The sequence below is a fragment of the Phragmites australis genome, chromosome 11 (assembly GCF_958298935.1).
Source record: "Phragmites australis chromosome 11, lpPhrAust1.1, whole genome shotgun sequence".
Lineage (NCBI taxonomy): Eukaryota > Viridiplantae > Streptophyta > Magnoliopsida > Poales > Poaceae > Phragmites > Phragmites australis.
Window position 1 is genome coordinate 2,707,104 of NC_084931.1, and position 15,611 is coordinate 2,722,714.

A 15,611-nucleotide genomic window follows, 5' to 3' on the forward strand; every position below is an offset into this window, starting at 1 on the left:
CACTTCACTCTCGCTCACCCTCTCTCTCACATCACCTCTCTCTCCCGAGCTCTCACCGCCGCCGCCGCCCTCTCTCTGTGCGCCCCGCCGCCGGTGAGTCCCCCCCGGTTCTCTCCTCTCTCTTCCTCTCCCCGAGCGTACCTGGGCCCCTTTCGTCGCCGGCCGCCACCGTCTTTGTCGTCGGTCGCCGCCGCCTCCCCGTCGCTCTCCGTCGTCCGGCCACCGCTGCCTCTCCGGCCTACCGCCTCCCTCCGGCCGCCACCGCCCTCCGGTCGGCGCCCCGTCACCAGCCCGCCGCCGCACCAGCGCCGCCGTCGCCCCTCTCTCTCCCTCCCGGTTCCTCTGTGCCCGAGCCGAGCCGGCCGCCCTCTTCTCTCTGCTCTCTCTCTCTCTCTCTCTTTTATACTCCCTTCCGTGTGCCTGACATGTGGGTCCCTTGCCAAGCCGAGCCGCCCGCTGTCAGCCGAGCCGAGCCGGCTGCCGAGCCCACCGACACCGAGCCCGAGCCGAGCCGAGCCAAAAAAAAACTGAGCCTGAGCCGAGTCCAATCCGAGCCGACTCAGCCGAATATTCCGAGAATATTCTCCCCTTTTCTTTTTCTGAATTTTTCTCCCGGCAAACCTTCCGAAGCTCGTTTCTCCTCCGTCCTAACTCCGTTTTCGTCGATTCTTCCACCGATATTCATCTAAATTCGAGATCTATCCAATCATGTCAATTTCATAATTTTTGTAAATTGTTTGGTCATTATTTTAATTGTTTGATTGATTGTGCCTTTGTCGTTGTTGCGGCTTTTAGAGGAAGGAGCATTCGAGGACGACCCTGAGGACCCGGAATTTGAAGAAGCAGGCGAGGACTTCAACGAAGGCAAGTCCTACAACCGTTGACCATGTTGATCCTATGTTTTTTTTTAAACACAACCCGTAGAGCCATCGTTTCAAATAATAGGAGTATGCATGTTTAGAGTAATAGTTATAATTCTTAAAGAAATACTAGAATAGTTATAACCCAGCTTGTTTATCCCATGCCTTGTCATTGTTACCATTATTTCGTTGAAACCCTAGAAGATTCCCAACATCAACTATAATGATTGTTTGGAAGATTGCTTGTTTACTAGTATGCTTAGGATTGCTTTGCTCAAAAGAAAGAACTAGATTATTTACATGTGATAATCATGCTTTACAAAATGAATGGTGTGTGCTTGGTGCTTGGTGCGTGTAAAACTTGTGTTCTTGGGAAAAACTTTAGAGTAGTGTTGGCGAGGGTGAGTAAGGTGCCCCACAAAGGTGGGAGCCACCTTGGAGCAAGGTTCGTCTTTATGGTGTTCTTGCTGGGAGACTCTTACCTCGGTCATATAAGGACCGGTTCGCTGTGACATCTCACCTAGTATCCTCTCGTACAATCACATGACCTGTATGGGCAGGACTTGACCTAACCCCTCTGACTTAGTGCAGTACCCACCCGGAGGCCGGTAGTGGCAATAGGGACCAGGAGAAGACTTGGGTAGTGTGTAACCCAAGTTCCGGCTGGTGATATTATTGAGGCTAAGTCAAGCCTTGGGATTGCTAAGTGATCTTTCCCGTAATTCTTCTAAAGCCCCTGGTATCTTAGTGCCCCATGGGTGGATATTGTGGCTTCGTTGTGAGGTCGTTACGTCTCGTTATGACGGCTTCACCAGTTGCTAAGGTGGGAGCCCGTGCATATCTTGTGGGTAAAGTGTACAATCTCTGCAGAGTGTTAAACCTATCCGGATAGCCGTGTCCTCGGTCAAGGACATGCTATGGTTTGGTCACAATGATTAGCTTTTTGGCGTGAGTAACTCCTTGGCGTGTGAGTGGGCTGTGTGCCCGTGTTTTCTAAAAGAATGGTTTTGGCTTTGTGCCCTAAGCCTCCTGGACTGTGTGTCCGCTGGCTAAGTCTTGTGGGAACTGGCGGGATGGGTGTACCTCCCCCAGGGCCGTCAACCCCCATAAGCTCAACTTATGTTTTTCTCTTGAAAGTGTTTTTATTAAAGGTTAGTCTTTGCAAAATGAACCCTGCATCAATAAAACTAGCTTTCCGCAAAATCTAAAAGACTCTACAACCTTATCCTTGAACTACCCTTAAGCATCTAATTTCCCCCCTTGAGATAGGACTTGCTGAGTATCTTATGTACTCATACTTGCTAATTGTGGATCCAGATGATCCAGAGGCCGACTTCGCCGAAGAAGGAGATGAAGATTAGAGAAGCCGGTTTCGTCTGCACTCAAACTGCCTGTAGGGCTTGGGTCGCTTTTGTGTATTTTCCGCTGTTTTCTGAGAGTTTGTAAGATTATGTCTTCGGGCTTCTATTGTAATGAACTCTGTATTGTGCCTTATTATCGTATTTATCCGATGTATGACTATGATGTCTACTTCTGTTGGAGTTCGTGCGTACCAGCTACTGATCCAGGGACTGGTATGAACTACACGAGGTGACCCCAAAGAAGGGGTCCGACAATTTTGATCCCTAAATTTAAATAATCATGCAGCCCACAAGTGCAGACTAAAGCTCCCCTGCTTATGGTCCTGATCAACAAGCCAGCATGCCAAAGTCAAGCATATATGCACTTCAGTTCTTGGGTTACATCATATCATATGAGGGTATCCGATCGATCCTCTGAAATCGGATCAGCAGAAGATTACATCATATCAGCATGGATCCATAGACCCCATCTGGGGAAGAATTTAGAACTCGGTTGTTCTCCTAATTAGCAATTATTACTGAATGTTCATATGAGATTATTTGTGTTGTGTTCGTTAAAAAAAATCCGTGTAGTAGTGCAGTTCTTGGGTGCTGGGTGTTCAATCTGGTAGGAATAGGATGCACATGTATGTGATTCACGAGACGAGGACGTGTGAGTCATGGTCATCATCTGAACCTGGCATAAAAATGTGGTTACAATCCTTGATGATTTGTCAAAATGATCGAGATAGACTCTACAGGAAACGGCTTCCTGTGTGTTTCTTCGATACCAGTTTTTTTTTTTAAGTACCTTCGCGCGTGTATGCTTCCCATTGGTTATCAGGCACCTCAAGTCAAACGGGCAGATCAAGTTTGACAAACTCATTTGTTTTACTTTTATACTTTCCTAATTCTGCAGAGACCAAGAGATATACTTATCCAACTACGAAGACTAAGACTGATACAGTGCTTTCAGCTGAGCTCTGGCTACTTCCATCTATCTTGACGTATTGAATAGAGAATCAATGCACACTGTTGAGGGTACGTTCGTGTAGGGGTAGACTCAATCTAAAAATTGAACATGGCATATTAGGCCATCTTCAAGAGAGATATCAAATTTCCCTTTTCCAGTGCTACAGTGTTTTGCGGTCTACTGTAGCACTGTAAATCCATCTCCAACAGATCCTCTATCTAAGTACTACAGTGCTTACAGTGTTTTGCGGTCTACTGTAGCACTGTAAATCCATCTCCAACAGATCCTCTATCTAAGTACTACAGTGCTTCTACAGTAGAAAAAATAAGTGATGCTGTAATAGTGATAGGGGATGCTGTAATAGTGTTTTGAGGATGAAAATTTGAGGTAGCTGTTGGAGATGGTCTCAGTGACCGAGTCTTTGTATTTTCATAAAAAAGGACTAAATCCATTAAAAATAAGAAAGGACTAAATCCATTAAAAATAAGAAATTGAGCGAAGGCATGTGCCTTGCTCGCTATAAGCTGGTCCGCCCGTGTGTACGTGTGCGTGATTTCTATGACTCGGCTCGGCTCAACACGTTGATTGTATCAGTTGCTGACTCTTTCCTCCAATCATCGCTGAATGCCTGTATTGACTATCGACCACTTGCTGATCGAGTTATTGTTCGAGTTACATCATCGCTGCAAATTGCTCCATCATTGCCCCTAATCACAATCATAATATGCTTTTCAGGATCAAAATTCATGAAAGGGAAAGCGAGCCAATGAAGCAGCTGGTGAGAGTGGCAGAGGTCTCTGAATCCGACGAGCCAACTTGTTGCTTGGACTTTGCATACAAAGTTGCTTGTGTTACACGAGCTTTACAGCCCAAGGAGCTCACTAATCGATGTTATTTATCTAACAGCTCTGCTCTTTGATGAATCTCCTCCTTTCAGTTCGCCTCTCTGAAGATTGCAGGTGACGCATGATTCGATTCCACTCTGTTGTTCATGAGTCATCGCGCATTACACCCACCTTCGTCGCGTCGGTTGGAAATTTAACTATGCATATACATATGACGTATGATGCACTGCAGAATTATATGTAGGCATAGATGACTGTTTAGTTTGTCATGTTGATCTGAATTTTTCTCGGTAGACTGATGCAGAACGCAGCAGGTGTGCTAGCCAGGAAGATGCATCGATCGACCAAGTTACCACAGGGTGATTAACTGATTACCGATGCCTGTTGACTGCTCCGATGTTTCCTAATTCCAAGCCGTCTCCACGCTAATCAATCTGCTGCATCTGGTGGTGTGTACCATGCAGCCATGTAGGTTAGGTAGCACGAAAGAAAAATCTACGCAAAGCAAACAGTAGTTATCAGCCAGACAACCAACAGCAACTTCACCAACTTGGCTTTCAAAAAAACAGAAAGTTCACCTACCAAAACCAAACCAAACCAGAAGCTTGGACGCACCAACAACAAGAAGTAATCTTACATGTAGCATCCCCTCGAGCTAAATAATTGCATGACTGATTGATCCGATAAAGAAGAAACGATGACCGAAGGCAATCTCACTCGCCTCACTGCAGCATCAGTCGCCATGGGAGATGGAGAGAGATTCCAACTCTCACCTACCACAGATTCAGGAGTCATTCGCCATGGGAGATGCAGAGAGATACTAATTCTCACCAACCACAGATTCACGAGTCAGATCCATGCACTTTTCACCCACAGACAAAATCCAAGCGTCACAAACTGCTTGGCGCGCTATCCGGAGCGGTGGAAGCAGAAGCTTCGGCGTGCCTAGAAGGAATCAAACTGGCAGCGGAGTGGGTGCGGATGCCGTCGATGCTTCAGTCAGACTGCTTGGCGATGGTGGACGCTATTCGTTCAAATATGGAAGACAGATCCCGGTGGAGCAACTTCTTTCTGATGCAAAGTTTGTGGAAGTTGAACGATCATGTAATAAAGTTGTTCATAGGACGAATCATTGTGCGGTGTGGAGACTCAATGCCCCTACATGTGTTAGGAGGCTAATTGAGTCGGATTGTAATAGGGGTGCTGAATATGTCTCCAATATAGTTTAAGGTACGTTAAGTATTAGATTTGAAGTTGTAATTAGTGGTATGGGTAGAGTTAGTGTTAAACTCTTATAACACTATCTCCTTATAAATATGAAGGGTCACCGTTGTAACCATGACGATATAGTACAAACTTATAGGGATGGTGCGCGGTTTTGTCGAAACCTAGAGTGGCCGGTGCTGCAAAGCGCTCATAGTTATGTGTCGGGGATATAGGTTTCAGATGAATCTCGATAATAAATATTGTGTCTCTGATGTCGTATATGATTTCATATGCATCGTCTTGGTAAATCAATTTATTGCAAAGTAAATCAATTTGTCGCTTTTGCAGGGCCAAAATTCCTAACAGGGAGATTTCTTAGTAATATACCTCTGTTTTCCCCAATCATGGGGAGGAAAGAATCCAGGCGTCACAAAACGTTGTCGCACAAATCCAGAGCTTGGATGAAAAAAAAAATCTCAGATCACAGAACCACCTTATCAAGCTCATACAGTTACACTGAAGATTTAGAGACCAAGCCGTGGTCGTTTGGCAAAGTCGCTAGGTGAATAACCGAGCCCGTCTGTATTTGAAGTGTGGTTTTAGCGTAGGTACTCACGGTGTGTGGAGATTTTAACCTCCAGTTGCTTTTAGCTTAAATCCCAAACTAGGGTGTGTGAGTACTCACATACTATTAGTTTAACGTGTGTTATATCTAATAAAAAAGTTAATTTACATTAAAGTAATATTTTATTTTTTATCTAGTGAGATAAATTATTTCTTCTCTTGTCTAACTTAAGCCTCATGTCCATCATATGATGCAGAGGCTGAAACCTCCTTTATTCCTTCATTAAAAAAAAACTCAATCTGCGCTTTAACTTTGTAGGCATTGCAGGATCGTTGCAGGATGAAAAAAGAAAAGAAAAAAAGGGGAAGAAACCTCTGATAGCATTGCTTGCCAACCATCCTGGTTTGCCCACAGTACCGAGCTGCTACACTACCCACTTGCTTCATTGCACAAAGAAATCTCGGCCTTCCATTCATCATCGAAAGGGTATCCGAGCACCTGGACGCCAATGGCGTCACTGTGATTAGCGCGTTGCAGTAGCTCTTGTGCTGCAGAGAATCTGCATGCAGTCCATATTTTGTGGCACTTTGATTTTATGGTTCAAATTCAGAGGTGTTTCACTTCCACCCTCTTGGAAAAAAGCCTACTTTATGGGCCGCTTTGTTGTTTCGGGCCAGATTTGGTAATCGTCTATGTATAGGTGTCAAATTCCATAAAAAAAGTCACAAATTTTGCGTCTAGGCCGAGAGGTTTAGAAAACCCATATTCTTCATTTCCTTTTCTCATCTTTCTTTCTTTCTTTTTGCGAGGAAGGACGATCCTTTCTCCAAAACATGTTTATATTCGTCTCCTTCTACTCAAAGAACTAACAAAGGATTTCATCTACCTATTGTATTAGTAATTGGCCAAAAAAGAAGCCCTCTCTTTCGCTTTGAAAGCCTAGAAATTACCACGTTAAGAGGAAACAAAATATCTTTATACATGTTTATAAATTACTCATCACTACCACTACGAAAAAATAAACCCAAAGTACCCCTTATACATGCTTCTATATTACAAATCTTTACCATTATTAAAAAATTAAGCCAAATGCAGGCAAAAAAGACAATATAATTTGATAAATGCATAAGTTCGTTGCATTTTGTATATATTTAAGAGTTCAAAGTGTCAACTCAAATGATCTTTTGATGTAAAATGTAATAAAAATATATAAACATAGCTCAATACAGGAGGTGTGAGAAGGAAGAAAAAGAAATAAGATCTGATATAAGAGCATGACCGATCTATTAAAATCATGGAAAAAACAAGCATCAGCTCAAAGGAAAAACAATGTAACCTATTATCTCCATCCCAGATGACAAAGACAAGTTGGCGATTCGACAGGCTGATGCTGGTACCTGCTTAGCAGTAGCGGAAGGGGATGAGTGCGGTGTCAGGAGAGAAGACGTTAACACTAAAGATGTCGCAAAGCATAGTGGTGTTAAATTGGGAGATGAACTCGAATCGCATATCCAACGCGGAATGTCCATGATGGATGCAATAAAAAAGAGAAGCCTAGTGACTTGTATGGCCGCCGACATCGACAGAGACAATGATTGGTATAGGAGGATACATGCACTACTGCACTGCGCTTGGACCTAGTAGTTCAAGGTTGTGGTGTCAGCCACGTCACCGTAGATCACTGATGGCGGAACCACAACCTTTGGTTGGAACAAGGAATGCCAATGAAGTCAATGACCTACAGAGCATGGCATGTGAGTGAATCGATATATGAGGATATAGGCTCTGCGGCAATGATCTTGAACCGAGTTACTCAAGGTTGTGGTGTTGGGAAGGCAATAGGGAAGGGCGCAGTATGTGGAATGCGAAGATGATGGTGCTTGACCTTCTAATCCAAACAAAAGTTATCTATTATCTTACTAATTGGCTAACAAAAGAAGTCTTCTTTGCTCTCAAGGCATATAAACTACCATGTTAATAAGAGAAAAAAAGTAAATTATCCCTATAATTATTTATAAATTACCATTGTTGTCATTACAAAAAATTAACCCAAAACACCTCTATATATGCTTTTCTATTACCCACCTATGCCATTATTTAAAAATAAAGCCAAGTGAAAAAAAGACAACATAATTTATTAATGCATAAGTTTGTTGGAGCCTACATGTATTTAAGATATCGAAGTTGCAATTAAAATGATATTTTGATGTAAAATATAATAATAAAAAAGAAATTAGAAAGATAGCTGAATACAAGAGGTGAAAAAAAAGAGAAAAAGGAGATAAAACACAATACATGAGGATGATCAATGTATTCTACCTGGTATAAAGACCGCTCTATTTATATCATGGAAAAACATAGTCGTCTGCTCACATAAAAAGTGTAACCTATTCTGGCTCTATTCATATCATGGAAAATGTGTTATCCCTTGTGACATTGTTGCACCTCAGTCATCACCTTTTGCTACTCGTGTACTCGTCATGAGCCTACTCGAGCTTCTCGAGTTAAGACTACTCGGACTGCTACTGCTTATCGAGTTGAATCTACTCGAGCTTCTTGAGTTGAGTCTACTCGGGTTACTCGTATGTTGACTACTCGTATTTCTAGTCGAGTGACCTAGTACTAGATCCTTAAATGTTTTATTACTAAACCTGGTACTGAGACATCGAAATCTTTTGTTGCTTTGTAGGTTTCTCGAGTAAGGAAGGAGAATATATGGTTAGTTGATTCCGGATGCTCATGACATATGTCCGGTGATAAGAATTGGTTCTCCTCTCTTGTACGTGCATCTCGTGCTGAGAGTGTTACATTTGGAGATGCTTCTTCTATTTTTGTTGTGGTAAAATGTTCACATCCATATATTACCATAGTTATGACAAATGCACCCAGTCAACTTTTGCACCTTGATATTGTTGGTCCTTCTAGAGTACGATCTTTTGGAGGTAAATGATATATACTTATTATTTTTATGATTTCTCTAGATACTCTTGGATTTTCTTTATGGCATCTAAGGATGAAGCTTTTGATCATTTTAGGAACCTATTTTTGGGATTATCTGTTAATCTTCTAGGCTTACTTAGAGCTATTAGAAATGATAATGGAATTGAATTTAAATTTTTTTTATCACTTTTGTGCCAAGAAAGGTATTAAACATCAATTTCATCACCTAGAGTACCTCAACAGATTGTAGTTGAAAGAAAGAATAGAACTCTAGTTGAGATGACTAGAACCATGTTAGATGAATTTTACTCCTAATTTTTTTTTGGGCTGAAGCTATATCTACTGCTTGTTATGTTTTAAACTGTGTTTTTTTATCTAAATTGGATAAAACTTCATATGAGCTGTGGTTTGGATATAGACCTATGTGTATCTCACTTTAGAGCTTTTGGCTGTAAGTGCTTTGTGCTGAAATTTGAAAATTTAGATAAGTTTGAGTCTAGATCAATTGATGGAGTTTTTCTTGATATCCTGCTCATACTCATGGCTATCGTGTGCTTGCTTTGGAGACTAACAAAATTATTGAAACCTGTGAGATTACTTTCTGTGAGGCTACTCCCAGAACTAGACCAAATGATACATATATAAATACACATGTTCAGGGAGAGTCTGAGAGCATATTTATGGATAATGAGGAGGAGGAGGAGGATGAGATGTTAATTCTATGATACAATCAGTTGAAGATCATTTTATACCTTCAACTACTTCGGCTATAGTTGGATATTCTCAAGCTAGTACATCATCTGTGCATGTTGAAGAAGAATAATAGATTGCTTTTGGAGTCAATGTTTCATTGCACATTCAGCGGAGTCATCCACCTGATCAAATAATTGGAGATTTGCAAGAACAAGTCATACAGTCCAGGTTTATTGATTCTAATTCTTATGCTAATTCAGCTTTTGTTGCTTCTTTTGAACTCAAAGATATTTCACATGCATTAAAATGACGAATCTTGGATTAATATCATGCATAAGAAACTTGAACATTTTGAACGTAACCAAGTCTGTAATCTTGTCGTACCTCCTCCGGGTCATACACTTATTGGTACTAGATGATTTTTAAAAAATAAACAAAGCGAGGATGATGCTCTTGTTAGAAACAAAGCTAGACTGGTAACTCAGGGTTTTACACAAGTACAAGGGTTAGATTTTGAGAAAAACTTTGCTTCAGTTGTTAGACTAGAAGCCATTAGAATTCTTTTAGCGTTTGCTATATCTAAAGGCTTTAAATTATATCAAATAGATGTCAAAAGCGCTTTTCTGAATAGCTACATTAATGAAGAGATTTATATTAAGCAACCACCTGATTTTGAAAATCCTATATATCTAGATCATATGTACAAGTTGTTAACTTTGTATGGTTTAAAATAAGCCCCTAAACATGATATGATAGGTTAAAAACTTTCTTGCTTAAAAAGGGTTTTAGAATAGAAAAAGCTGACAAGACGTTGTTTGTGATCAAACATGGTAATGATCAACTATTTGTTCATATTTATGTAGATGATATCATCTTTTGTTCTTCTTCTCATGCTTTGGTGTCCCAGTTTTCAGAAACGATGAGTAGAGAATTTGAGATAAGTACGCTGGATGAACTAACATACTTTTTGGGTATTCAAGTCAAACAAAACAAATAAGGTACTTATGTTCATCAAAGTGACTATACACATTTTGAAATGGAAAACATCAAGCCAATCATGACACCTATTTGAGTAACAATGACGCTTGATCCTGATGAAGATGGTGAGCCAGTTGATCAAAAAGAATATATAAGCATGATTGGATCACTTTTGTATCTCACCGTTTCAAGGCCAGACATACAATTTGTTATATCCTTATGTGCACGATATTAAGTTTCCCCACATGATTCTTAGATATTTTCATGGCACTTAAGACTTTAGCATATGGCTTTCTGCTTCTTCTTGTATTAGCTTAAGAGTTTTTTCTGATGCTGATTTTGGAGGTTGTAGAATTGATAGAAAACGTACATCTGATACATATCATTTCTTGCGTAATTCTCTTATTGCATGATCATCTAGAAAATAGTCCTCTGTTGCATAATCTACTGTTGAATCTGAATATATAGCTACTGCTAGTTGTTGTTCACAAACTCTTTAAAAAGTTACTACACTTAAAGATTATAGGGTTAATTTAGAGAGTGTTCCACTTTTCTGTGATAATACTAGTGCTATATGTATTGCTAAAAACTCTGTGTAACATTCTCGGACTAAACACATTGACATCAAATTTCATTTTCTTAGAGATAATGTGGAAAAATGTGACATTGAACTTCTTTGTGCGGATACTGAACACCAATTGGCAGATATTTTCACAAAACCTTTGGAATCTTCTCATTTTACTTTTCTTCGGGGAGAACTTTGTGTTATTCATCCTATGAGATTGTTTTGAGGGGGGGGGGGGGTTCTTATGTCTTGGAGCGTTTTCGAATGAGAAAACAATAGAAATACGATGAGCATCATATCTGATACATGTGTGACTTTTGAAGCTAATGCTTATGCTATATGAGAGTTTTTGCATTTTCATATCTATACGTGTAACTGTATAGTTTATGTCATGATTTTTTAATCGGGATGAAAACTTGAATTAAATCTTGTCATGATTCAACTCTCTTGATTACATTGATCTTTGATAAACAAGCTATATGTGAAAGACTCAAAGAAATAAAAAGTGCTGAATAATAGTTGATAGGTGAAAGATCAAGGAAGTACGTATTGTCTCACTTCTTCTTTACGAGACTTCTTATCATTGCACTTTGATATAAACTTGGAAGAAGTTGTGTATGATCGTAATCATTGTCTTAAGCTTCTGATTGTCTTTTTGACATAGGCTTGACATGATTCTATAGAATAAAGCTGATTGTGCATATAATTTCTTGCAAAAGAATATGAGAATTTATTGACATCACAATTGACATCTTGCTATATGTCTTTTTAATCGAAACAATGACATATTTTTTATATCTATATTTTTGATAGCATATAAATTAAGGATTTGAGTGATAGGGTTTGGGAGATTATGCCTTGCAAATAGATTATTAATTATACTTGATAAGTTGTGCTTACACTATATTTTTACATATGTAGACGGGTTGGTGCAGATATTTTTGATAGTGTTGCTTGGTCGAGTATCTGTTATACATGTGGCTAATCTACAATGCTCATTATTATGATAAAAAACAATTATCTTTTTTGAATTTTTTAATAAAATTATTGCCAAAGGGGGAGAGAGTTGTTCATTTAGGAGAAATTTTTTGTTTGCCTCAAAGGGGGAGATATTTTCCGTATTGGAAATTTTTCTTGTTTTTTATTTCACTTTGTGTTTGATTTTATAATCAAATTATATCTGTAAAGATGTTACCAATATTCATATAAGGGTTGCTAATGTTTTCATCGAGAGAGATTGTGAGATCATGTGATGAAAAATTGGTTTGAATGATGAAATTGGCAGAACAAAGTGATTTAGCATAATGACATTAGGATGATGTTCATGAGTTGCTAAGATATTGCTTAGATATGCTTTGATAGCATATATAGTTTGATGTGCTATCAATAGTTGGGTTTGCTTTTGTTAGCATGTTGGTTTTGTTTGAAGTTTGTGTGGTGTTACGTGAACAGATTTTGAGTTAATTCGAGAAGGACTTGTGCTCGTACTCATTTGTTGATTTATGTGCAGGTGTTGCTCGAAGGCGGACATGGTTGATGATGGATCATCAAACTAAGTTCAGAAAGGAACTGAGGTTTAGTGACTAGGTTCAGCAGAAACTGAGGTCGTAGTGATCGAGAATGTCATGCGGGATGTTCGAGCTAGAGAACAATGTACGTGAAGATAAAGTTACATGTGTGCGACTAGGTGTGTTGCAAAGAAGGGAAGACGTATGCGAGGTCGTGGGCAACCAGATTGTGTGTTTGGTTGATGGAGTCATTCAAAGGTAAGGTCAGACCATGGTCTGATTGGTCGAAGAGTGCAGTCCCATAAGGAATCGAGTGCTAGTCTGAGTTGGACTCGAGCACTAGTTGGATTCAGTTATGAGTAGATGTATTTTGGTATGATTTGTGTCTAGGTAGGATATGAACATGTTGTTTCCAAATTAATGATGGTTTGGAGGGCTATATATTGAGAGGGTCTCGGTCAGGGTAAGGCACGCCAAGAACGATATCAGATTTAGACTTTTGATTTAGAGAGTAGATTTGTCTAGGGTTTTGAGATTTTGTAGAAATCCTTACTAGATGCTTTAGAGAGATATTTTGTAAATTCATCTATGTAATGAAAGTTTCGTAAGTTGATGAGTTGCTGATTCGAAATTTTCTCTCTATTCAATATTCTGCGTATTTGGTTTTGATTTTTGATTAATTTCATGTTTATATCAAGTTTCATCTTGGTTTAATCCACCAAAACCTTGCTAGAGTATTAGTGTTTGATCTGTGAAAAAATTGTGTGGATTTGGTTTGATCTTGAGTAGTTTATCGATAAACTCGACTAGATTTTATTCTACTCGATTCTGGTTGATATAGTCTGCTTCGATTAGGCTTAATTTGTGATCCACATATCCGATTGACTCGATTCTTATTTGGTTAGTTTCGTATTTGAATCTAGTTTCAGCTGTCCAAATTTAAGAGCAATCGGACTAGAGGATCTTTCTTTACATTGTTTTTACTAGAGTATGTACCATCTATTTCGAGTGCAATACCAAGTTTAAATCAATTTTTGATTTGGGTGAATTAACCTTTGAATTTGTTTCCACAATCCTCCACCCCCTCTGATTGTCTTATTAGAGGGTAATTGATCCTACAAAGAGCAGTGAGAAGGTAAAACATAAATTTTTGATAAAACTAGGATGATACAACGGTACATATACATTTGAATAATACTAGCCGAGCAATTGTGTGTGCTATCTCGCAATAATGATTGGAATAGCAAAGAAAAACAAGAATAAATGCATACAAATTATAATCTACATGAAATAGAGCAAATAGATTACGATATAGTGTCTGAACACATGAAAGTGTTGTTATGGTAGGCCCGTGTCCAAATTATGTGTATCAAAGAGTAGACATATTAATGATAGAAAAAATGGTAAGATAAAGCACAAATTAGTGATAAAGTCATAATAATACAATAATACATGCATAATTAGATTAATTCTTAATACTAGCCATGCAATTACACAATAGACACGCACAAAGAAGAGTTTTGTGGCACGGCACACCAGTGCCTTTTTCCTCCCTATTTCTCTTATTTGATATGCAGTACAGACTCAATGCTAAATAGTCGAAATGACTCACTTCCTAATACATGCAGCTATATCTTAACGTGCACACATTAGTACGTGTACTCGACTCCGACTACGCACACGCTCTCCATGCTTCATTGACCACTAATCAACTCTCTACGCCATGCAACACGATAGCTAATTTGGACTCAGCCCACTACTTAGACTCGTTTACGTATGATGAATACTTGAACAATAAGATTAAATCCAATAATAGCTATGCTAGTAGTGGTTCACGACGTTGCACTTCTCCCTGATCTCCCCCTCGTGGCCGGTGAGCACCTCGATTTTGCCCATCTTGACCATGGCCGCCGCGAACTTGACCTGCCACGCCTTCTCGACGGTGGCGTGGAACTTGACGACCCCGGCAGTCCACGGGCTGTCAAGCAGCGTCTGGTCGGAGGTGAGCAGGACCTTGTGCGCGAGAACGTTCTTGAAGTACTGGTTGTCGAAGCTCGCGGGTGTCACTGGGTCGAGCGGCACCACCGTGGGGTCCATCTGGTCGTCGCTGGACGGCCATGGGCACCGCATCTTGAGGTGCGCCGCGTAACCGGCTTCGATGGATGGGTCCGTCCTGCCGACCTGGCCGCTGAAGTTGTAGAGCCGCTGCGTGAAGGAGGAGCAGTGGGAGCGGCCGACGGTGTGCGCGCCGGAGAGCGTGACCATGTCGTCGGCGGAGAGGCCCTTGCGCTTGAAGCTCTCGACGAGCTGGCGGACGCGGTCGGTCGGTGACGGGACGTTGTTGGTGAGCACCTCGTTGGCGTTGGAGACGCGGCCGTCGCGGCGTCCCGAGGGGACTTTGTAGTCGATGCCGCCGACGAGGAAGGCCCCGTCGCGCGCCGCGAAGGCGACGACGTCCGCGCAGGAGACGGTTCGTGGGCAGTGCGCCTCGAGGGCGGCCTTGGCGTCGTCAATGACGTCGAAGCCACGCATGCTGGGTTTGTTCGCCGGCGAGTCCTTCTCCGCCTCGTGCCCAGGGGTGGAGTTGATGAGGATGGAGCCGTCGCAGCCCCGGACGAAGCAGTCGTGGAAGTGCATGCGGATGAGGCCTGCGCCGAGGCCACGGTCCCGGCCGACGGCGCGGCGGACGGCGTCGCGCACGATCTCCTCCGCCTGCGGGCACGTGTGCTTGTAGAACCCGACCTCAAGTTTCGGCGGCGGCGAGGCGTGTGCCACCGACGCGACGACGAGCGCCGCCAATGCAAACGCCAACCACGTCGACCTCATGATCAACAATGGATTGGTTGAGATGGATCGATCAAGATGGTTATCGAGAATTGATGCTGGCTGCTGGTGATGAGACAAAAGGCCACTGGACCTCTATTTATACAAGCGCCTGCATGAATATATTATGTTTGTGCACCGAGTCAACAAATAAGACCTATTGGGTGGGTAGCCGAGCTGTTTGTACTCTTCATCCACCAGAGATTAAACCATAAATTTGCTTATCAAACGTGAAATTCTCTTTTAGTGATAGGTGATATATTCGTGGATAACAAGACGTCTATAGTAACTTCGTTAATCTACGAGCTTCGTATC

At 41.2% G+C, this 15,611-nt stretch overlaps 1 protein-coding gene across 1 annotated transcript; it reads right to left on the reverse strand.

Annotated features, from left to right (window-relative positions):
* Positions 1 to 13,991: 13,991 nt before the first annotated feature.
* Positions 13,992 to 15,358, reverse strand: LOC133885165 (peroxidase 5-like). The gene has a single exon (XM_062324831.1). It carries the CDS (start codon positions 15,297 to 15,299, stop codon positions 14,295 to 14,297), a length of 1,005 nt encoding a protein of 334 aa, XP_062180815.1. The 5' UTR covers positions 15,300 to 15,358; the 3' UTR covers positions 13,992 to 14,294.
* Between the last annotated feature and the right edge of the window lie 253 nt (positions 15,359 to 15,611).